Source organism: Mercenaria mercenaria, chromosome 13 (assembly GCF_021730395.1).
Source record: "Mercenaria mercenaria strain notata chromosome 13, MADL_Memer_1, whole genome shotgun sequence".
In the NCBI taxonomy this organism is placed as follows: Eukaryota; Metazoa; Mollusca; class Bivalvia; order Venerida; family Veneridae; genus Mercenaria; species Mercenaria mercenaria.
In genome coordinates, this window is record NC_069373.1 from 19184516 (window position 1) to 19203196 (window position 18681).

General features: G+C 36.5%; 1 protein-coding gene across 1 annotated transcript in view; it reads left to right on the top strand.

Annotated features, from left to right (window-relative positions):
- Positions 1 to 2277: 2277 nt before the first annotated feature.
- Positions 2278 to 18681, top strand: part of LOC123529507 (guanine nucleotide-binding protein G(i) subunit alpha) — a 64730-nt gene continuing 48326 nt past the window's right edge. Inside the window, exons 1-3 of the mRNA XM_045309867.2 lie at positions 2278 to 2643; positions 11154 to 11196; positions 15701 to 15842. Coding sequence (XP_045165802.1) covers positions 2526 to 2643; positions 11154 to 11196; positions 15701 to 15842 — 303 coding nt within the window. The 5' untranslated portion in view covers positions 2278 to 2525. The remainder of the gene's footprint in view (positions 2644 to 11153; positions 11197 to 15700; positions 15843 to 18681) is intronic.

An 18681-nucleotide genomic window follows, 5' to 3' on the forward strand; every position in this document is an offset into this window, starting at 1 on the left:
ATAAGGTGAGCAGGCTTTATTATTATGAAGACTGTTAATAGCAAACATTATTTCAGTAACTGAAATGGCAGAATTAAGTTCTTGATTATATTCAGAGATATTATTTAGATCTATATCAAAATCTGAATCATCATCAATATCAGATTCATTAAGTTTGCTGAAATGCTCAAAAAAAGCTTCAGAGGTAATATTAGACATGACTTTATCTTTTTTGTTAGAATATTTATTCAATAGCGACCAGTACGATTTAGGATTGGACTGCCGCCCGTACATTTTTAAGCTTCTGGTTTACAGACTTATACTTGTGGAATTTTTTACTGATTTCCTTTTTATAACTTTTGCTAGCTTATTTCAATGCTTGAAAATTCTGCTGTGAATTTAGGCTTCTAAATTTTTTCTTTGCCAACATGAATTCTTTCCTTTTTGATTTGCATTTGTATAGCGGTTCTCGCATCGGGTAGCCTCGGTAGGTAGAATTGGTAGAGCGTTGGCACGGTAAGCCGAAGGTCCGAGGTTCGAATCCTGGTCGAGGCTGCACATTTTTCCTGAGACTGTTACACAGTCATAATCATACCAAGGTTTAGTAGATCTAGAGCGGGTGTGGGTAATCCCGAACAGGGGGGTAATTCCGAACACATTTTTCCAATGACATTTTCGTATTCTTGAAAGGCACCAATCTAATCCACGGCGTCACATACATGATAACAACGAATTCCATATCATATTGCAATGAATGCAAAGTTTTGTCGCGCACCTTTTCAAAATAACAGACTAGAATTTATACGACAGCTTGCATGCATGTCGTTCTTACCTGTTTTCGTATTTTGATGTAAGTAGTATGTAAGGATCTAAAAGTATTGGTTTTTACCGCTGACAATGTTTTGATGGAATTCTTACATCACAAGTGTCCCGTGGGAAGGGAGTTAACTGCATTTCTCATTATGGAAAACGTTGAAAGATCAAAGAAGCCGTTCGGAATTAGACACACTTGTTAATTAATGTGAGGCTAATTCCAAACAATCAATGTATGAGGAACAGTTTATCCAAAATAAGTATATATAAAGACTTGTACTATATTTGAAGCAAATAACTAGAGCTAGATTATAAATAAATAAATAAGTTGATAAATAAATATATATATAAAAAAAGATACAGTAACAAATAAATAAATCTACTACTTTGTAAAATGAGTTCAACTTCTTTTCATTCATATTGGCTTGTTTTAAACATGTGCAATATGATCCGACTCTGGTAGAGGAGGCGGCGACTCATGTAGCAATAGCATGAGCTTGTCAAGAGTTGCAAGCAAATTTTGCGTGCCAAGACAACCCTGCACGACAAGGTCCACGTTACTGCTATGCATGTGAAAAAACCCTACATGCATCAATTGTGGATGCAGATTTCACCCTAAATGTGTGGCAGATGAATTATTGGGCTATACAGACGAACTTCCGTTTGAATGCAAATACTGTTAATTTAAACACAGATTCTAAGACATTTTTAACACTGCACACTCCATCATGTATAAGGGTGTTAATACCATATTAAATGTTTCGGACATTAATCATGTAGAAAGTTGTCACAGATGTTGTGCTGTGCTTCTGCAAATTTAGGTTTAGATACAGATGCTCTGTAAATTCCAGTTATATGTTTTGTTTTATAAAGTTTCTTTGTTAAAAATGCAAGTAATACCGTAAAGAATGTCTTTGTTTATCATTGTAAACAAACAAACATTCTGTTTTTAAGAAGTTGGAACTGTTCGGAATTAGCCCCCCTGTTGTTCGGAATTACCCCCTCTGTTCGGAAATACACGTCCAATAGGTAATATCTTCAATACACTATACTGACAATATCTGTATACTTATATAGTTCGGAATTATACACGCTAAATCAGCTGGAATCACTCTATAAACAAGTTGTTTTTAAATGGCAATATAAGTGGGTATTTTCGAACATTCAACATTATTGCTTAACTGTTCGGAAATACCCACACCCGCTCTAGATCTATTTTGTTTATTTTTTTGAACTTATTATTTTTCTCTCTACAATTAACTTTTTTATCATATTTGACGAGCTTTCGGCATTAGTAAAGATGTCAGATATCTCTAATACAATATTATCTATATCTCCACTGACCTGGTCAATAGACTCACACAACCCGTTTTGACGCTCTTTGAAATTTCGCGCCGCCATGTCTTACAAAATTTGATAGCCATTGGCTAATTTGAATTACAGACGCTTTTTACCTTCTCGCGACATCTCGCCGAAAACGAGATCTTAGAGTGCTTCAACATCCGGGCAAGTTGCTCTTCAAACATCGATTGACTTGAAAACAACACAAACAACATTCAAATTCACTAAAATTTAGTTTTAATTTTGGATTAAAACCATGTAAATTGGAAAATTAATCAGAAAATTCACGTCGGAGTAAATTGTTATTTTGATTTTGTGGATAACCGACAAAAAAGCGTTAAAAATAAAGTCTTTTCCTGGTTTGTGATCAATTTGCGATAGACGCTTGAAACATGGGGTGTGCGGTGAGTTCTGACGACAAAGCGGCGCAAGAAAGATCAAAACAAATCGAAAAACAGCTAAGGGCAGATGGAGAAAAGGCGGCAAGAGAAGTGAAATTGCTCCTGTTAGGTCTGTATTCGTTTGTACGTTATAACACTCGGTAATGAACCGGGTTGCAACCCCATCCTTGACGTGAAAAACCAACAGCAGAGCTTTTTTACCTCACTCTACGAAAGTCAATTTTTGGTCGCTTCCCAATTTTAAAGCAGTGAATTTCACAATTTTAAGCACCAATAGTTTTTAGAGATCATTTTTAGCTGCGATAATCTCATGATATTTTGGCGAAAATTGTATAAATTTTGCTCAAATGCATTTTAGCGGCCATGGATCTTTTGCACAAATTGCGACTTTTCGCTGCAATTCGGACTTGCCGATACTTGCTTATTGTAAATTAGGCACTAGAATTTCGCTTTTTTCTCCATAGAGCATCCAGTGATAATGATAGTCAAAATAATTCGACGTTTAGATTGTTTTATATTTGTGACAGGCAATCTAAACGTCAAAACTTCGAAGGACCAAAATAATGGAGGATAAATTTATTGGTTTTATCGCTTGCGCATATATAGCGTGTAGACATGGTAAAGGTTAATCGTGTACTGTACATACATAGGTTTAAATCACCAGAAAATTCTAAGTTTTGGAAATTATTTGATAATTTTTACATAAATTAATGAGGAATTGAATCCCCTTTTGAAACATGTAAGTTTTATTTGAATTTATCTCATATTAGCAACAAAGTCAGCATTTAAAACCCCATCTTCAGCATTGAAATTTCATTGGAAATTTTCTCCACTATTTTGGTCTTTCGAGTGTAACAGTGTTCGAAATTCGCGGTAGTCCGATAGCCTGTGGCTTCCAAATTCCAGCTCGGGCTACTGATTTTCCGCAGATACAAGCCCGACCAGGCTACCGAATTTTCCTAATTTGATTAAAAAATTATGCTAATTAATTTTATTAAACGAGTATAGCATCGTGATTTCATATGATCTCCATTAATAAACGCTACAGGGATATAAATTAACACTCAGACCCTATTAGCCAACTGGGCTCCTTACAGGCAAATTCTAGGATTCAGCCTAAAAGTTAGGGGCCCAGCTATTATTAGCGGAAAAATATACTAACAGCGGTTTAGATCGACATACTTAATAATAAGTCTTGTAATTTGCTTCCTGCCAAAACACATCAATTTCTTAAATATAATTACAGAACACTCATCAAACTCACACTGAAAAGGTAAGTTGTAATCAGCCAGTGCATGACATGTTCTAAATATAGGACACAGCCTCTCAAACACAGACACACTTAAAGTTTGAATGAGTTTTGCAGCACTAGATGATTTGGGTTGTGTATGGGCAAAATGCAAAATGGATAGAGGCTGCACGCTTAAGGCCATCTGAATTCTAGTATTTTGTTACATTGTCGAGTTACAGGACTCGCAATTACGAAATTATTACTTGTACAAAAAGTACAAACCATGTTGTGGTCAGTGTTCTATGCAGACGCGGTCTGTTAACAGCCCATTTTTAGCTCACCTGTCACATAGTGACAAGGTGAGCTTTTGTGATCGCGTGGCGTCCGTCGTCCGTCAGTCCGTAAACTTTTGCTTGTGACCACTCTAGAGGTCACATTTTTCACGGGATCTTTATGACAGTTGGTCAGAATGTTCGTCTTGATGATATCTAGGTCAAGTTCGAAACTGGGTCACATGTGGTCAAAAACTAGGTCAGTAGGTCTAAAAATAGAAAAACCTTGTGACCTCTCTAGAGGCCATATTTTTCATAAGATCTTCATGAAAATTGGTCAGAATGTTAACCTTGATGATATCTAGGTCAAGTTCGAAACTGGGTCACGCGGGGTCAAAAACTAGGTCAGTAGGTCTAAAAATAGAAAAAACCTTGTGACCTCTCTAGAGGCCATATTTCTCAATGGATCTTCATGAAAATTGGTCAGAATGTTCAGCTTGATGATATCTAGGTCAAGTTCGAAACTGGGTCACGTGGGGTCAAAAACTAGGTTAGTAGGTCAAAAAATAGAAAAACCTTGTGACCTCTCTAGAGGCCATATTTCTCAAAGGATCTTCATGAAAATTGGTCAGAATGTTCATCTTGATGATATCTAAGTCAAGTTCGAAACTGGGTCATGTGCGGTCAAAAACTAGGTCAGTAGGTCTAAAAATAGAAAAACCTTGTGACCTCTCTAGAGGCCATATTTTTCATGAGATCTTCATGAAAATTGGTCAGAATGTTCACCTTGATGATATCTAGGTCAAGTTCAAAACTGGGTCACGTGGGTTCAAAAACTAGGTCAGTAGGTCTAAAAATAGAAAAACCTTGTGACCTCTCTAGAGGCCATATTTCTCAATGGATCTTCATGAAAATTGGTCAGAATGTTCACCTTGATGATATCTAGGTCAAGTTCAAAACTGGGTCAACGTGGGGTCAAAAACTAGGTCAGTAGGTCAAAAAATAGAAAAACCTTGTGACCTCTCTAGAGGCCATATTTCTCAATGGATCTTCACGAAAATTGATCAGGATGTTCACCTTGATGATATCTAGGTCGAGTTTGAAACTGAGTCACGTGCGGTCAAAAACTAGGTCAGTAGGTCTGAAAATAGAAAAACTTTGTGACCTCTCTAGAGGCCATATTTTTCATGGGATCTTTATGAAAATTAGTCAAAATGTTCAACTTGATGACATCTAGGTCAAGTTCGAAACTGGATCATGTGCGGTCAATAACTAGGTCAGTAGATCTAAAAATAGTAAAACCTTGTGACCTCTCTAGAGGCCATATTTTTCAAGAGATCTTCATGAAAATTGATCAGAATGTTCATCTTGATGATATCTAGGTCAAGTTCAAAACTGGGTCACGTACGTTCAAAAACTAGGTCAGTAGGTCTAAAAATAGAAAAACCTTGTGACCTCTCTAGAGGCCATATTTCTCAGTGGATCTTCATGAAAATTGGTGAGAGTGTTCAGCTTGATGATATCTAGGTCAAGTTCGAAACTGGGTCATGTGCGGTCAAAAACTAGGTCTGTAGGTCGAAAAATAGAAAAACCTTGTGACCTCTCTAGAGGCCATATTTTTCATGAGATCTTCATGAAAATTGGTGAGAATGTTCACCTTGATGATATCTAGGTTAAGTTCAAAAGTGGGTCACGTGCCTTCAAAAAGTAGGTCATTAGGTCAAATAATAGAAAAACCTTGTAACCTCTAGAGGTCATATTTTTCAATGGATCTTCATGAAAATTGGTCAGAATTTTTTATCTTGATGATATCTAGGTCACATGTGCTCAAAAACTAGGTCACTGTGTCAAATAATAGAAATAACGACGTCATACTCAGTTCAACACTGGGTCATGTGGGGATAGGTGAGCGATTCAGGACCATCATGGTCCTCTTGTTCATTAAAAGTCCTCATTGGCCTTTAGGTCTTTAAATAATCCTGATAATATTTCCTTTTGTCGCCGCGACCGGCTGTTCTAAGCTCTTTAACAACCTTCAATAAACCTCTACTTTCTAGTGCTGTATTTCTATGGGCGCAGCCATTGTTAGTGACGGAGTAAATGATCCGCGTATTCCGATTGGTCATAGTATATATCGGTAATTTTGATTGGTCGATTTAAGTGACATAGTGCATATTAATAAGACAGTCTCGGAAAAAACCAGAATATTGACATTAATAGGAGAATCCAAAGCCATTTGCCGGCTGGGCGACTATTTTGGAAAACTAACTCGACCAGCTTCAAATCTGGTCGCACTGGGCGAGTGTTAATTTATATCCCTGCGCTAAGAAGGCATCACGCATCGTCCAGACTGAGGAACACTTATTGAATTATTGTTGTTTTTTTTGCACTCTCACGAGTTGACAATCAAACGCAAAGTGTCAAAGACGAAACCGCAGCGCTAATTGGCTGAATACAATCACGTCTAGTGTAACGGATAATTTGATTAGCTTTCACACTTCTCGCGAAAATCTCACAAGTACCTGCAGTAGGCGGAGCCTAAATTATGCTATCAACGTGTGTGTATTCAGCACTCATTTTGACATCTTGTAAATTGTGAACAGCCCGAGTAGCATTAATTGGCGAGTGCGGATCCTAAAAAATCGGGCGTTACAGTTTAGATTTCATTTGGCAAGGAGTGTCATGTCCGATGCTTTTGGACTCGGGCGATGCTGATCTGGACTGGAGTATTAGAGTTAAAATTTTTCGAAAACATGGCAAACATGTACTGTATGTCTTTTTTATTCCTTCAAACATGCATAGAGATGTCTGTAAAACAAAATGTTATATGGTGCAAAAATTAAGTATTTTAAGGTGTTAAAGTTCGAGCTAGTGAAATTGGTGTTGGGCTTGGAAAATTTCCTATCTGGTAGCCCGAACGGGCTAGTGGATTCAAATCTGAATGTCGTACATTAGTGTAAGACGCGAGTTGAGATATTGCCCATAAGAAAAATAACACAATATTTCATAGGATGGCGTCAGATTAGTTAAAATAGTGATAATGATTACCAGGCAAAAATAACCCGTTTTCGCAAAGTGTCAAAATGCCACCGAAGAAGAAATTGAAGCCTTTGGAAAGCCAAACTTTGCTTTCATTCGCGAGGACGAGTAGAGATTAGAATAACAACAAGGTGGAGAAACACCTGGTGAAGTCTCTTCATGAAAAAAAAGCTGAATGCCCGAAATTCCAAACGAAATGGTTGAAAGAACATCATTAGCTTACATACAAATGTAGGTAGTAATTGAGGGTAGGGTGATCATTCGTGAGTTTAACTTCAAAGCTGTTCTGGCCAAATGGAAGTGTATCAAATCCAGAAAGATTAAAATATAATTGAACTTCCACTTGGAGTTGGACAGGGCAGCTTCGAAGTAAAAGCGCAAAGTTTATTCCTTTATACTAAAAGGAAAAATGCATGTGGACCCTGCACTCAGCTACTACTTCCATCACCTATTCAGGCACAGAATTTTGATTTATGTTAAAAGTGTCTCTGAAACGAACTATTTTGTTTATTTACAAAGATAAATTGTTCTTACAAATAAAAAGATGTTCAGAGTTATGCCGAGGCTGTGTTTTTGCGCTATTGACGCGAAAAAAATACGAATGGCGCACAAAAAAATGCCTTGGTGGGCCTTTGGCGCGCCAGAAAAATCTAAAAATCTAACCCGATAATGATCACTAATGTGCCGATCTTGCACGGTAAATAGTGATGCCTCCAGGGGAGATCACTGCAACAGATTTGAAAAAATAACGTGTGATAATCGCACCGTCATTGTGTCAAAATGGCCACCGCACCGTAAGGAAAAGCAACTTTGCACGACTTTTTCGGTTCTCCTGTCCCTAAGAAAACGAACCAGACTTTAGTTATACCAGGGAAAGATACAAATAACATTGATAAATTGAACAAAAGAGATGATTCAACTAAAGATGGCACTGAACATATAACAACGACCTCAGAATCACAGAGTGATCTGACCCCCACCCAGTCAAGTAATTTGAGTAAATTGAGTTCCCATCAAGACGTTGTGCAGAACTCATGAGTCAGCCATGTCAGGTCAAGGTCACAACTCCGGTCAAAGGTTTTAGCCTTCCATTTTGTGTGTCCGCTCTATATCTCCTAAACCCCTTGAAGGATTTTCATGAAACTTGGGTCAAATGATCACCTCATTAAGACGATGTGCAGAACTCATGAGTCAGCCATGTTGGCTCAAGGTCACAACTCAAGGTCGAAGGTTTGAGCCTTCCATTTTGTGTCCGCTCTGTCTCTCCTAAATCCCTTGAAGGATTTTCATGAAACTGGTCAAATGATCACCTCATCAAGACATTTTGCAGAACTCATGAGTCAGCCATGTTGGCTCAAGGTCAAGGTCACAACTCAAGGTCATAGGTTTTATCTTTCCATTTTGTGTCCGCTCTGTATGTCCTGAACCCTTTGAAGGATTTTCAAATTCATTGATGTTGTCATACATGGACTATAAAATGTACCTAACAACGTCAGGCCACATTTAAAAAAGTTTGTTTGCTGACTGTCTCCCAAGCCTACTCTTTTAAGTTGGGTAGGGAGATAGGCCATGAATTATTTTTTTTATTCCAGTGCTACTTATATTACTTATAACTAATTATTTTATATTTCTCATGAAGATAGATGAATAAAATATGAAGAATAAAATATGAAGATATCTTACGTCATTTTATATCTGATTGTTGATACTTGTTTGAATATTTGCAAAAAAATTTAAATTTTAAATGACACAATTAAGCTTTCTTCTGCTCTTCTACAACAATGTCTAAAATTCTAAATTGTTGTTTTCAATATATGTGGGAGAGGTGGACCTCAGTCTGGGTAGGATGTGTGGTGGTGTAAAACGTATTTCATTTCTGTAGGGTTTAGTTTTTTGATAATTTAATTTTGTTCATATTTTTTTTTTTTTAACACAAATTTGATGTTGGGGGAGAGAGTGATACATGTATCTGATGAGGCCATGGATCCATGGTAATGTTGTTTAAAAGGATTCACCGAAAAAAGTCACACTCCCAATCTCTGAACATCGATCTAAAACTTTCCTTCTGTAATTACTGTGTGCTAAGACAGTCTACATTTCTAAAACTTTACCTAAAGTAATTTACGTAAGCCTTTATTATGTTGAAATCTATTTGCATAATTATGTTACGAGGAAAATATGCACATGAATTTTTCTACAACAGAAACCTTAACGACATGAAACGTACGTGTATTGTTTTCCCGCCAAAATATAATACAGAGTGCATCAGCAGTGAATTCATTTTTAGTCCTCATCAGTTTTAGTGCTCAGAGTTCAGGAGTTTGGTTTACCGTCTGTAATTCAAGTTGTGAAACGTGAGATTCTGAGCTATTATCATATTAACACCCGCTAAATTGATGAATTTTATGCACATGAATAGTTGTTTCTTGTTTAAGACGCTTTCTATAAAAGGTTCTTATTTGCAACATTATTATTGAAATTTATGAGCAAAAATGAAAAATATTATAATGGTCTTGACGTAAGTTTGGTATTTCGCGCTTTGAAAATTCAATTTGCACTAAGTCCTGTCGGCCATATGAACCGTTTGTAAGCTAGTCAGTGCAGCAGTCATCAGTCGATTAAATGTCATCTAATAAAAAAAGTAATATATTTTACACACAGACTAATGTAGATCTAATTGCCGGCCAGTGATAGAAATTTTGGGGTTAATTGAAAGTGATAGATGCTCGGGGGTTAATTGAAAGTGCTGCTGTGTCACGTAGTGCAGTTTGGGTTAATGTTCTGCAGCTGATCGGAACTTATAAAAAAAGTATTCTGCTCAGTGGGCCATTAAAAAAATTCGGAACGTGTTTTTAGCGGGTTAGTCGGGAGACAGCAAACAAATCTAATTTTAATTATGGCCCTAATGCTTCCACCCAATACCTGCAACACTTCCACTGTCCATAACAGGGGAAGGGGATACAGCTGTCTTTCAGACTGCTTTGTTTAAAATTGTGCGTTAAATTAATTTCATTTGAAGTTTTTACATGAATATTAATGTTTAATTTTTTGGAGCACGTAAGTCCAACTAGTATTATATGACCAGGTTTGTTTTTCCCCTATAAAGCTACCACCCATAAAAGGAGGCAATCTCAGTGCAAAAAAGTATGGGTTTTTTTCCCAATTCTGGACTTAAAATTCCCAAACCATTGTCATGATTGTTACTGTCTTAATTTTTTTTTGCTTTTCAACAATAGTTTTGCTATTTTGTAAACTGTTACTCATTAAATTTAGTAAACAGTTACCAATATACCATCACACAAATTTTAAAATGTTATTCAAAAAGAAATCAAGTATATTTTGTTAAGTTTCCATTATTCCCAATTAGGACAAATTACAGAGGTATTTTCCCAATTGTACTGGTATTGGTGGCATTCCCAAAATGATCAGAAAAAGGCCTGATGACATTTTATACACATGAAGGGATGTATTATGTTATACCCCCGCTGTCCATCATTCTGTCCGTCCGTCTGTTAACAATTTCCTGTCCGCTCTGCAACTCTTGAACCCCTTGAAGGATTTCGAAGAAACTTGACACAAAATTTTAATGTTCACCACATCGAGACGACATGCAGAATGCATGTTTCTGATAGCTCGCTTCAAGGTCAAGGCCATACTTAGGGGTCAAAGGTCATATGACATTGTTTCCTGTCTGCTTTGTAGTCTGTAACACTCTTGAACTGCTTGAAAGATTTTAAAGAAACTTGGCCATTTGATAGTTTTGCTTTATAGAATATAGAGAAAAATCTTGTGTGTCCAACTCCTTAAACACTATCATGACTATTGGAAGGATATGCTTGAAAGTTTCAGAGATGAAGGACCTTGATGTGAAGTTGACCATAAATTGTGGACTTTTTTCTTTGCTTTTTTTCTCTAGAATAATGGCCTTTTCTTAATGAATACAATTTACTTCAAACTTCTAGTCCAACATCCTTCATGTGAAGACGGTCTCTACTTAAAACTTTGCTTTTGAGATGGGGCAGTATGTGGGGATATCTGTGTCCCATGGACATAATTCTATTTTATTTTTATTTACAGGGGCTGGTGAGTCAGGCAAGAGCACAATTGTTAAACAGATGAAGTAAGTAGATATTTTAGCGCTTAAAAGTTCTGTGTTTAGGGGAATGGTTTTATTAAAGGTAGTTAGGGTAGGGATTGAGTTTTTTAGCTCATCTGAACGTCGTTCAGGGTGAGCTATTGATAAAGCTGGATTGTCTGGCCTCCTGTGTTGCAACATTTTTACTTAAACATCTGCTGTGAAACAACTTGTCAGAATTACACCAGTAGCATCCTGGCATGGACCTCTATCAAATTTGTTCAAACGATTCAGCTTGGGCCCCTTTCAGAGGTCGCCAGAGCTGAAAAAAGACAAAAGATATTGTTAAAAATATAGAGTTTCAGGCCTCGACCTTAACTTTTTTCAGCAGTTGCCAGCAGGTCCACCAACTGCTAAAATCTAGTAGACCTGCTCAGACTTTAGTGGACCTCCAATTCTATCACATAAATTGTGATGTTGTAGACATCAGAACTTCATATGACTCAAAGAAACGGGACTTATTTCTAAAATAATTTAAAATGGAAGACAGTAGCAATCTGTTATCCCGAAAAATAATTATTTTGAAAAGTGTCCCAAAATATGGACATAGTAATCATCATCCTGTGTGTGTGTGTGTGTTCGGGTTTAACGTCTTTTTCAACAATTTTTCAGTCATATAAACGACGGTGTCTACTTGTAGCAGTGAGCACAATGCCCAACTTTATAGTGCTGCCTCACTGGAATATCACGCCGTAGACACGTGGCATGATACCCCACCCAGTCACATTATAATGACACCGGGCTGACCAGTCCTAGCACTATCCCCTTAATGCTGAGCGCCAAGCGAGGAAGCTGCTAGTACCATTTTTTACGTCTTTGGTATGACGCGGCCGGGGATCGAACCCACGACCTCCCGCACTCGAAGCAAATCATCATCCTCCTGACCCGTGTTGAAAGTGAAAGAAAACATCAACAATTATCGGTAATAATTCTGATGATAAACTAAGTAATTGGCCTTGTTTTCATCATCAATTAACACCCCCTCAAACAGCTAAAAGAAGTGTGTCGGTTATTGTGGCATCTGAAGTGGAGATCGAAGCAGTATAGTTTCCCCGAGATTGTCATGGCATTACGTCATGTTTTCGCGCCATGTGACACATCACTGTCTGATCGTACTTTCTCGATTCCTTTAATTGTTGAGAAGAAATCAGTAAAAAAGTTTTTTCTTTAATTTTTTTAAAAGCGAATGTGCAATATCCCGTATAAACTGACATGTAAATGTGTCAAACCGTGAACGATGATAGTGGATGTCCTACCTCTGTGACCTATTTGCCCTCAAGAAATTTACATTATTGTTTGAGAAGAATATCTAACAAAGTGTTGTGTCAAAAATACATGTAAAAGAATCATTTAAAACTTACTAAAACCCGCAACGACATCATACTGCTTTATTTCAAAACCACATTTCTATTTACGTTCATGAGGTCACGTAACCTATTCTGCCGCGCTAACAGAAATCTGTTTGCCAAAAATCGTTTTACTCCATGTATTTAAATTGCTGCCGCTTTTTCATTATTTAAGATTTTTTAATTGTGTTTTTTGTACTTTCTGGTCAAAAGTCTGAATTTTATTACTATAGTATGTACCGTTTATTTACTTTAAGAAAGAAATAAATAATCAAGATTGCGCTGTTGGAAATTTTACAAAACATTATATGAAAATTTGATCGTTTTTAAAGAATTTTGCCAACATTCCTGTCGATATCTTATTAAAATTGTTATAGAATTCAAACTGTTTTAGTTCTCAAGCGGTGTTGAAAATTTGAAGTGATTATATTAAAAAAATGAATGCACTATGCGCGTTTTTTGTGTCAAAAGTAACCGCGATGTAAATTAGATATTACGATAGGGCGCACGTGCTAGTGGAATGGAAAATTACCAGCATGACGTTTTGATATTTTTAGAATTCGCGGGTAAATTCCAGTCAATCCAGGTAATTTTGCCTGATGTAATTTCTCAATTTGGTAAAGTTACCACGTAAAAACCACTCGCCCGATCGGTGGAGTAGTCCATTCGTGTTATCCTGATGCTTATAACTGTAGAATGCCGTACTTAAGGCAAAATTAACTTTTGTGAATTCGCCGATATGGGTACGATTGTTCCCCCTATTTTTCACTTTTAAGGGTTTTATTTTATTTGCAGACCGTGACTGAAAATTGGTTGACCGTCGGTCTACCCAACTTTTGATAGTTAGTGGACCTGCCGATACTTTGGTTGCGTCGGTCCAACGGTCCACCGCTAAGGTCGAGGCCTGAGTTTAAGTCGAGCCCTGTTTAAAGGTTTCATTATATTTGGCCAGTAGTGTTCTTGTAAGGACTCAATACATCAAATATGTTCAAATGGGGGCTTTAGACCTGTTTTATGTACTAAACACAGTAACTGTTGTTAGCATTTATGATTTAGTATACATCTTTATTCAAGGTCAAATAGCCAATTTCAAGTGAGCAACTTAGGACCACCTTAGCCCACATGTTCGAAAGTGTAAGATGAGTACACAGTGAAAATTTTAGGCAGCTCATTCTGCTTTAACAAAGACTATTATTTAATATAACATTATTTTCGCATTTTGTAACCATTTTTTCTTCTCTGTTCTGAAGTTTTTGATAGATATGTAAGTAATGCAGTTAGATTTATTCAATAAATTATTGGCAGTAGCTGTGAATCTGTATGTAAATGAAAACCAATAAATCTTGGGAAGTTACACAGTATAAGGAGAGTTTGGCCTTTCCACTGACAAATTAGATGCTAAATCAATATTGCTTACCCTTGATTAGGCTGTTAGGCAATATCTTATCTTTTTCTCTGTAGAATGTTGTGTAACAGCAAAATTTTAAAGCAGATTTTTGCTATTGATCAATGGGAGAGGGGAACAGGGACAAGGCCAACTTAGGGTCGGGGATTTTGTAACATTTCAAGGACAAAAGGGTTTAAAATGTTTTTTTGTTTTGTTTTTTTGACTACCTAGCAGCGTTTTTTTCCACCAAAATATTCGGCGAAGTTCAGCCTCATTCCCCCCTCAAAATAGTATGTTTTTTCCCCTTTCCGATGCCTAAAATTCCCCTCCGGAAATAAAAAAATACCAATCAATTAAATCATAATTCACTAGTTTATTTTATTTATTTTCATATAGAAAACAGTTCACCGCGGTATCTCGCGTTTTGTTTACATCGACACCGGTTGGAGTAACTTGCCTTGATAAATCAGAACCATCGAAGCGCTTTATAACGCTGTTGAATGTTAGTCTGTAAATGATTTGCATTCTATTGTTTGGCCGGGTAGTGTTGAGTTTTCCATCTTCTAGTCAGTCAGGGTTTGATTTTATGCCTTGGGAAGGGACAAGTCCAATGCATACATTTTTTTACAGTTCGTTTTTTATTGTGACAGGTCAAATGTAACAGTGACTGCAAATGTCAGAATTCGACAGAAATAAAAAACAGCCACTCACCGACTTGTTTAGGAAGGGACCTAATGTCTGTTGTAAGTTTTGGTAGTCTAATCCTCCACATTTGAAAAATTTATTTGGTTATCTGGTATTGATATGCTACATTGTGTTATATGTCATGTCACATGCTCTTATGGGCCCTGAATTTATCAATAAACTTGAAACTATAGTTTATTTCAACACAAAATAATGAAAATTCCCCTTTTCTTAGTTTTACGTAGTATTTTCCCCCCTCCAAAGGGCACCGACCCCCTCCCCCCAAAACTGAAAAAAATCACTGCCTAGCTATTTATAAAGCTACCCTAGAGAATTTTTTCTTGCTTGGCAACAAAAGTTTCATTAGTTAACAAATAGGGAATTTTAAAGAGTTATAAATGCAAAAAAATATAAAATCCATTTGCCGCAATGTGAGTGATATAGCTTTTGTTATCTACAATTGTATGTGTACATTGTGTATTTATTTTCATATTTTGTAGTTGCACTTTGTACTTTATTGTAAATTTTTCAATTCTAATGGCGTTACTTACTGTGAATTTCGTAACGTTCATGCAGATGGGACTTTATATTGTAATGTATATGTCTTTGGAACGTCATATTTATAATTATAAAGTTTTGCATGTAAGCAGGTTTCTGTCCGAATTGTTCGGCCAAATGCTTTCAAACTTTGCATGTCTTCGGTATCCTCGGGGATAACCTCGGCGGTCAAGTTACATAACTCTAGATGGTACAAAGGTATATGATTATGAAATACATATAGATGGAACAAAGGTATGTGATTATAAAATACAGGCCAAGTTCGATTTGGTTGCAATCCATCAATTTGTGGCAGAGTTATGGCGTCTTTTTGACTTAAGATTTGGTTTTCGGTTCAACAGATGTATGGATTGAATTCATTTTACCCCCATAAACCTTTACGCATGATTCTAAAAAATCAAGTTTTTTACTTTGCACAGGATGGTAGTGTTTGTGGTAGTGTTTTGGGAGTATTATTTGGTTTGAGTTCTGTTTTTTTTCAGCAGGTTAATGTATTTTTATTTTCTACTTTTAGAATTATCCACGAGAAGGGTTATTCACAAGAAGAATGTTTGCAATATAAACCTGTTGTATACAGTAACACTATACAGTCTATGATCGCCATCATACGAGCCATGGGACAACTAAAGATTGACTTTGGACACCCAGATAGAGTGGTAAGTATGAATGGTAGTACAGGAGAATGTACGAGGCCTCTACAGTTCAGTGGTCATTGCCGCTGACTTCGAATCACCTTGTCCCTTGATGCTGGGTGTTTGAGATCGCACTTTGGGCGTAGAATTCAGTGTTCCCAGAAACCCCCATTTGGGGGGTTTTCATCCCCAGAAATTGTACTTTGCACCCCCAGTTTTGGAGACAGCTGTTATATATCTCTTAGTGAGGGGATGCAAAGTGCAAAAAAAACTCAGTTTTCACCCCCAACTTTACATGCCAGTGGGAACACTGAATTCTTACTAAAATTCACATTTATCTGTTGGTCACTTTTTCAAAATCTGGATGAGCCCTCAGATTAGTTTATATATTAGTATTTAACAGTATATTAGTGTAGACTTGCAGTAACTGAACATTGTTAGTAATTGTATGAAGTGCATTGGGTATTTTATATATTGAATAAGACTTGGTGTTTAAGTGTAATTGGGTCTTTAACGGCTAATATGATAATTTACTTTGTATGATCTGTCTGATTTGTCAAAAGACAGAAGGACAAATAAAGATCATAAATGCCTAAACAAATGATCTTTATGCACTTAGGAGGCGTAAATACAAATGAATGTCATAAAACATTATGTTGGTACAATGTCATGAGTATAGTAACAATAAATATAACATGTGGAGTATATTTGCAATTATGTTTCAAGTAGGTATGTATGTATGTATGGACACTTTCCAGTAGAATGTTATGTCTGTATGTACATTTTGGCCTGCATGTGTGTGAATATATTAAATTTGTTAATGTGCATAAATGGTTTAGAACAAATAATATATAAGTGTACTAGGATTTCCAGCAGGGTCTACTTCTCAAAATTAGCAGTGTTCCCAGAAACCCCCATTTTCACCCCCAGAATGGTACTTTGCAACCCCAGTTTTGGAAACAGCTGGTATATATGAGCCATGCCATGAGAAAACCAACATAGTGGGTATGCGACCAGCATGGATCCAGACCAGCCTGCGCATCCGCGCAGTCTGGTCAGGCTCCATGCTGTTCACTTTTAAAGCCTATTGGAATTGGAGAAACTATTAACGAACAGCATGGATCCTGACCAGACTGCGCGGATGCGCAGGCTGGTCTGGATCCATGCTGTTCGCATACCCACTATGTTGGTTTTCCCATGGCACGGCTCAATTATCTCTTAGTGAGGGGATGCAAAAGTGCAAAAAAACTCAGTTTTCATCCGCAACTTTAAATGTCAGTGGGAACACTGATTTGACTTTCTAGCTGTCATAAATGTGGTCTGGATCTTAATCCTATTGTTCATGGCTAGTTTCCACAAGTCTGGAGTGATCTTATCTATGTCAGAATTCACCATCCCAAAACTAATATAAACTTGTTATCATTATGCCAGTGGTGGATTTAGATAAATACATTGCTTTGTTATGGACCTCTCAACAGTCTTCTTGGCCAAAAGGGCAGCAATTGGTTTTCGTTTTGAAACTGACTAAAAGTAGTTGTCTGTCAAGATTCATTTAACTCTTGAAAAGCTTTTAAAAAGATATATCCACATGAGTATACTACAGGAGTATAGAGGGGTTAAGTGAAAATTTTATTTTATTTTGTTACTGCAAGTTAAGCAATGATTTTTATTTTTTAAAGGAAAATATCTCCATGTCCCCTCCATGCTCCTGTATGTTTCAGATACTGGTAAATTTATTATGTTAATGTTGATTGGCATTTTATGCTGTCCTAATGCTGGTATTATAGTACAGATAAGACTTGGTAGAACTGTCAAAAGGGAATAAAGAACTTGAAAAGACCTTGAATTCTTTTTAAAATAATTTCTTAGAAGTTCCATATGAAACATAACAAAGTAATCTAGCTAGACTTTTAATTGAATGTGTACACATTAATTGGACAAATTTACTTAAAGTGGCATTATGCGCATCTTACTGCACATAGTGTGTTTTTGGTGAATGTTTTATAAAAGCAATTTTCGGTTGCTGTGCATCTAAATTTGTTAAATTAACGATAATGCCGCATAAGTATTTGAAGTTGATGCTCTAGAAATAAAGAAATCAGACTAATAAGATAATAGTTTTTTTCTTCAGTCTTCTACGCAGTGATCTCCCTTACCTATAGGTAGATATTTCTCTAGTTGAAGGGAAGCAACTCCCGCGTGCAGTTTGACTTTTTTAAAAATGACTGCCCCAGTCAAAATAAGAAAAGTCATATTTGGAAAGTAATTATCTTGTACTGGTAACAGGAAGAGTTTGTTATATTGGGTTAAAAGCTGTAATTTCCTTCACCCTTTTTTTCTCACACATCTACTTCAGCTTGATTTGTACTTGAAAAATGCGCAGTTTTCCACTTTAATATTAGGTTTCCACTAATTTAAAGGGATTGGCCTCCAGATTTTGACAACAAAAAAATATTATTTTTTAGATATCTAGAAATAAATGCAATATTTCTTAAGAAGGCTTTAAAACATAATTACTGACAAACTATGGGTTACGGAAATACGCGAGAATTTGCTGTTTTTACTACTTTTTACGATGAAAATCAAAAAGCGTTTGTAATGCTTTACTTCAGGTAAACTGACTCAATTATGAATATCTACATTTTGAAGTCATAATTCACTAATTCCGCTATAGCGCTATTGGTTATGATGACGGAAGAATGTCATTATTGCCGCGGCGGTCCAGGGTTAGATTCCCGACGCGGTCATCTTTTTTCTTGATTTGGAATTTTTAAAATATTTTAGAAACAAAAATATTCCAATGTTCATAATATGACCAAACTTAAATTTGAAAGAAAGATTATTTTTAGCCAAATCTGGAGGT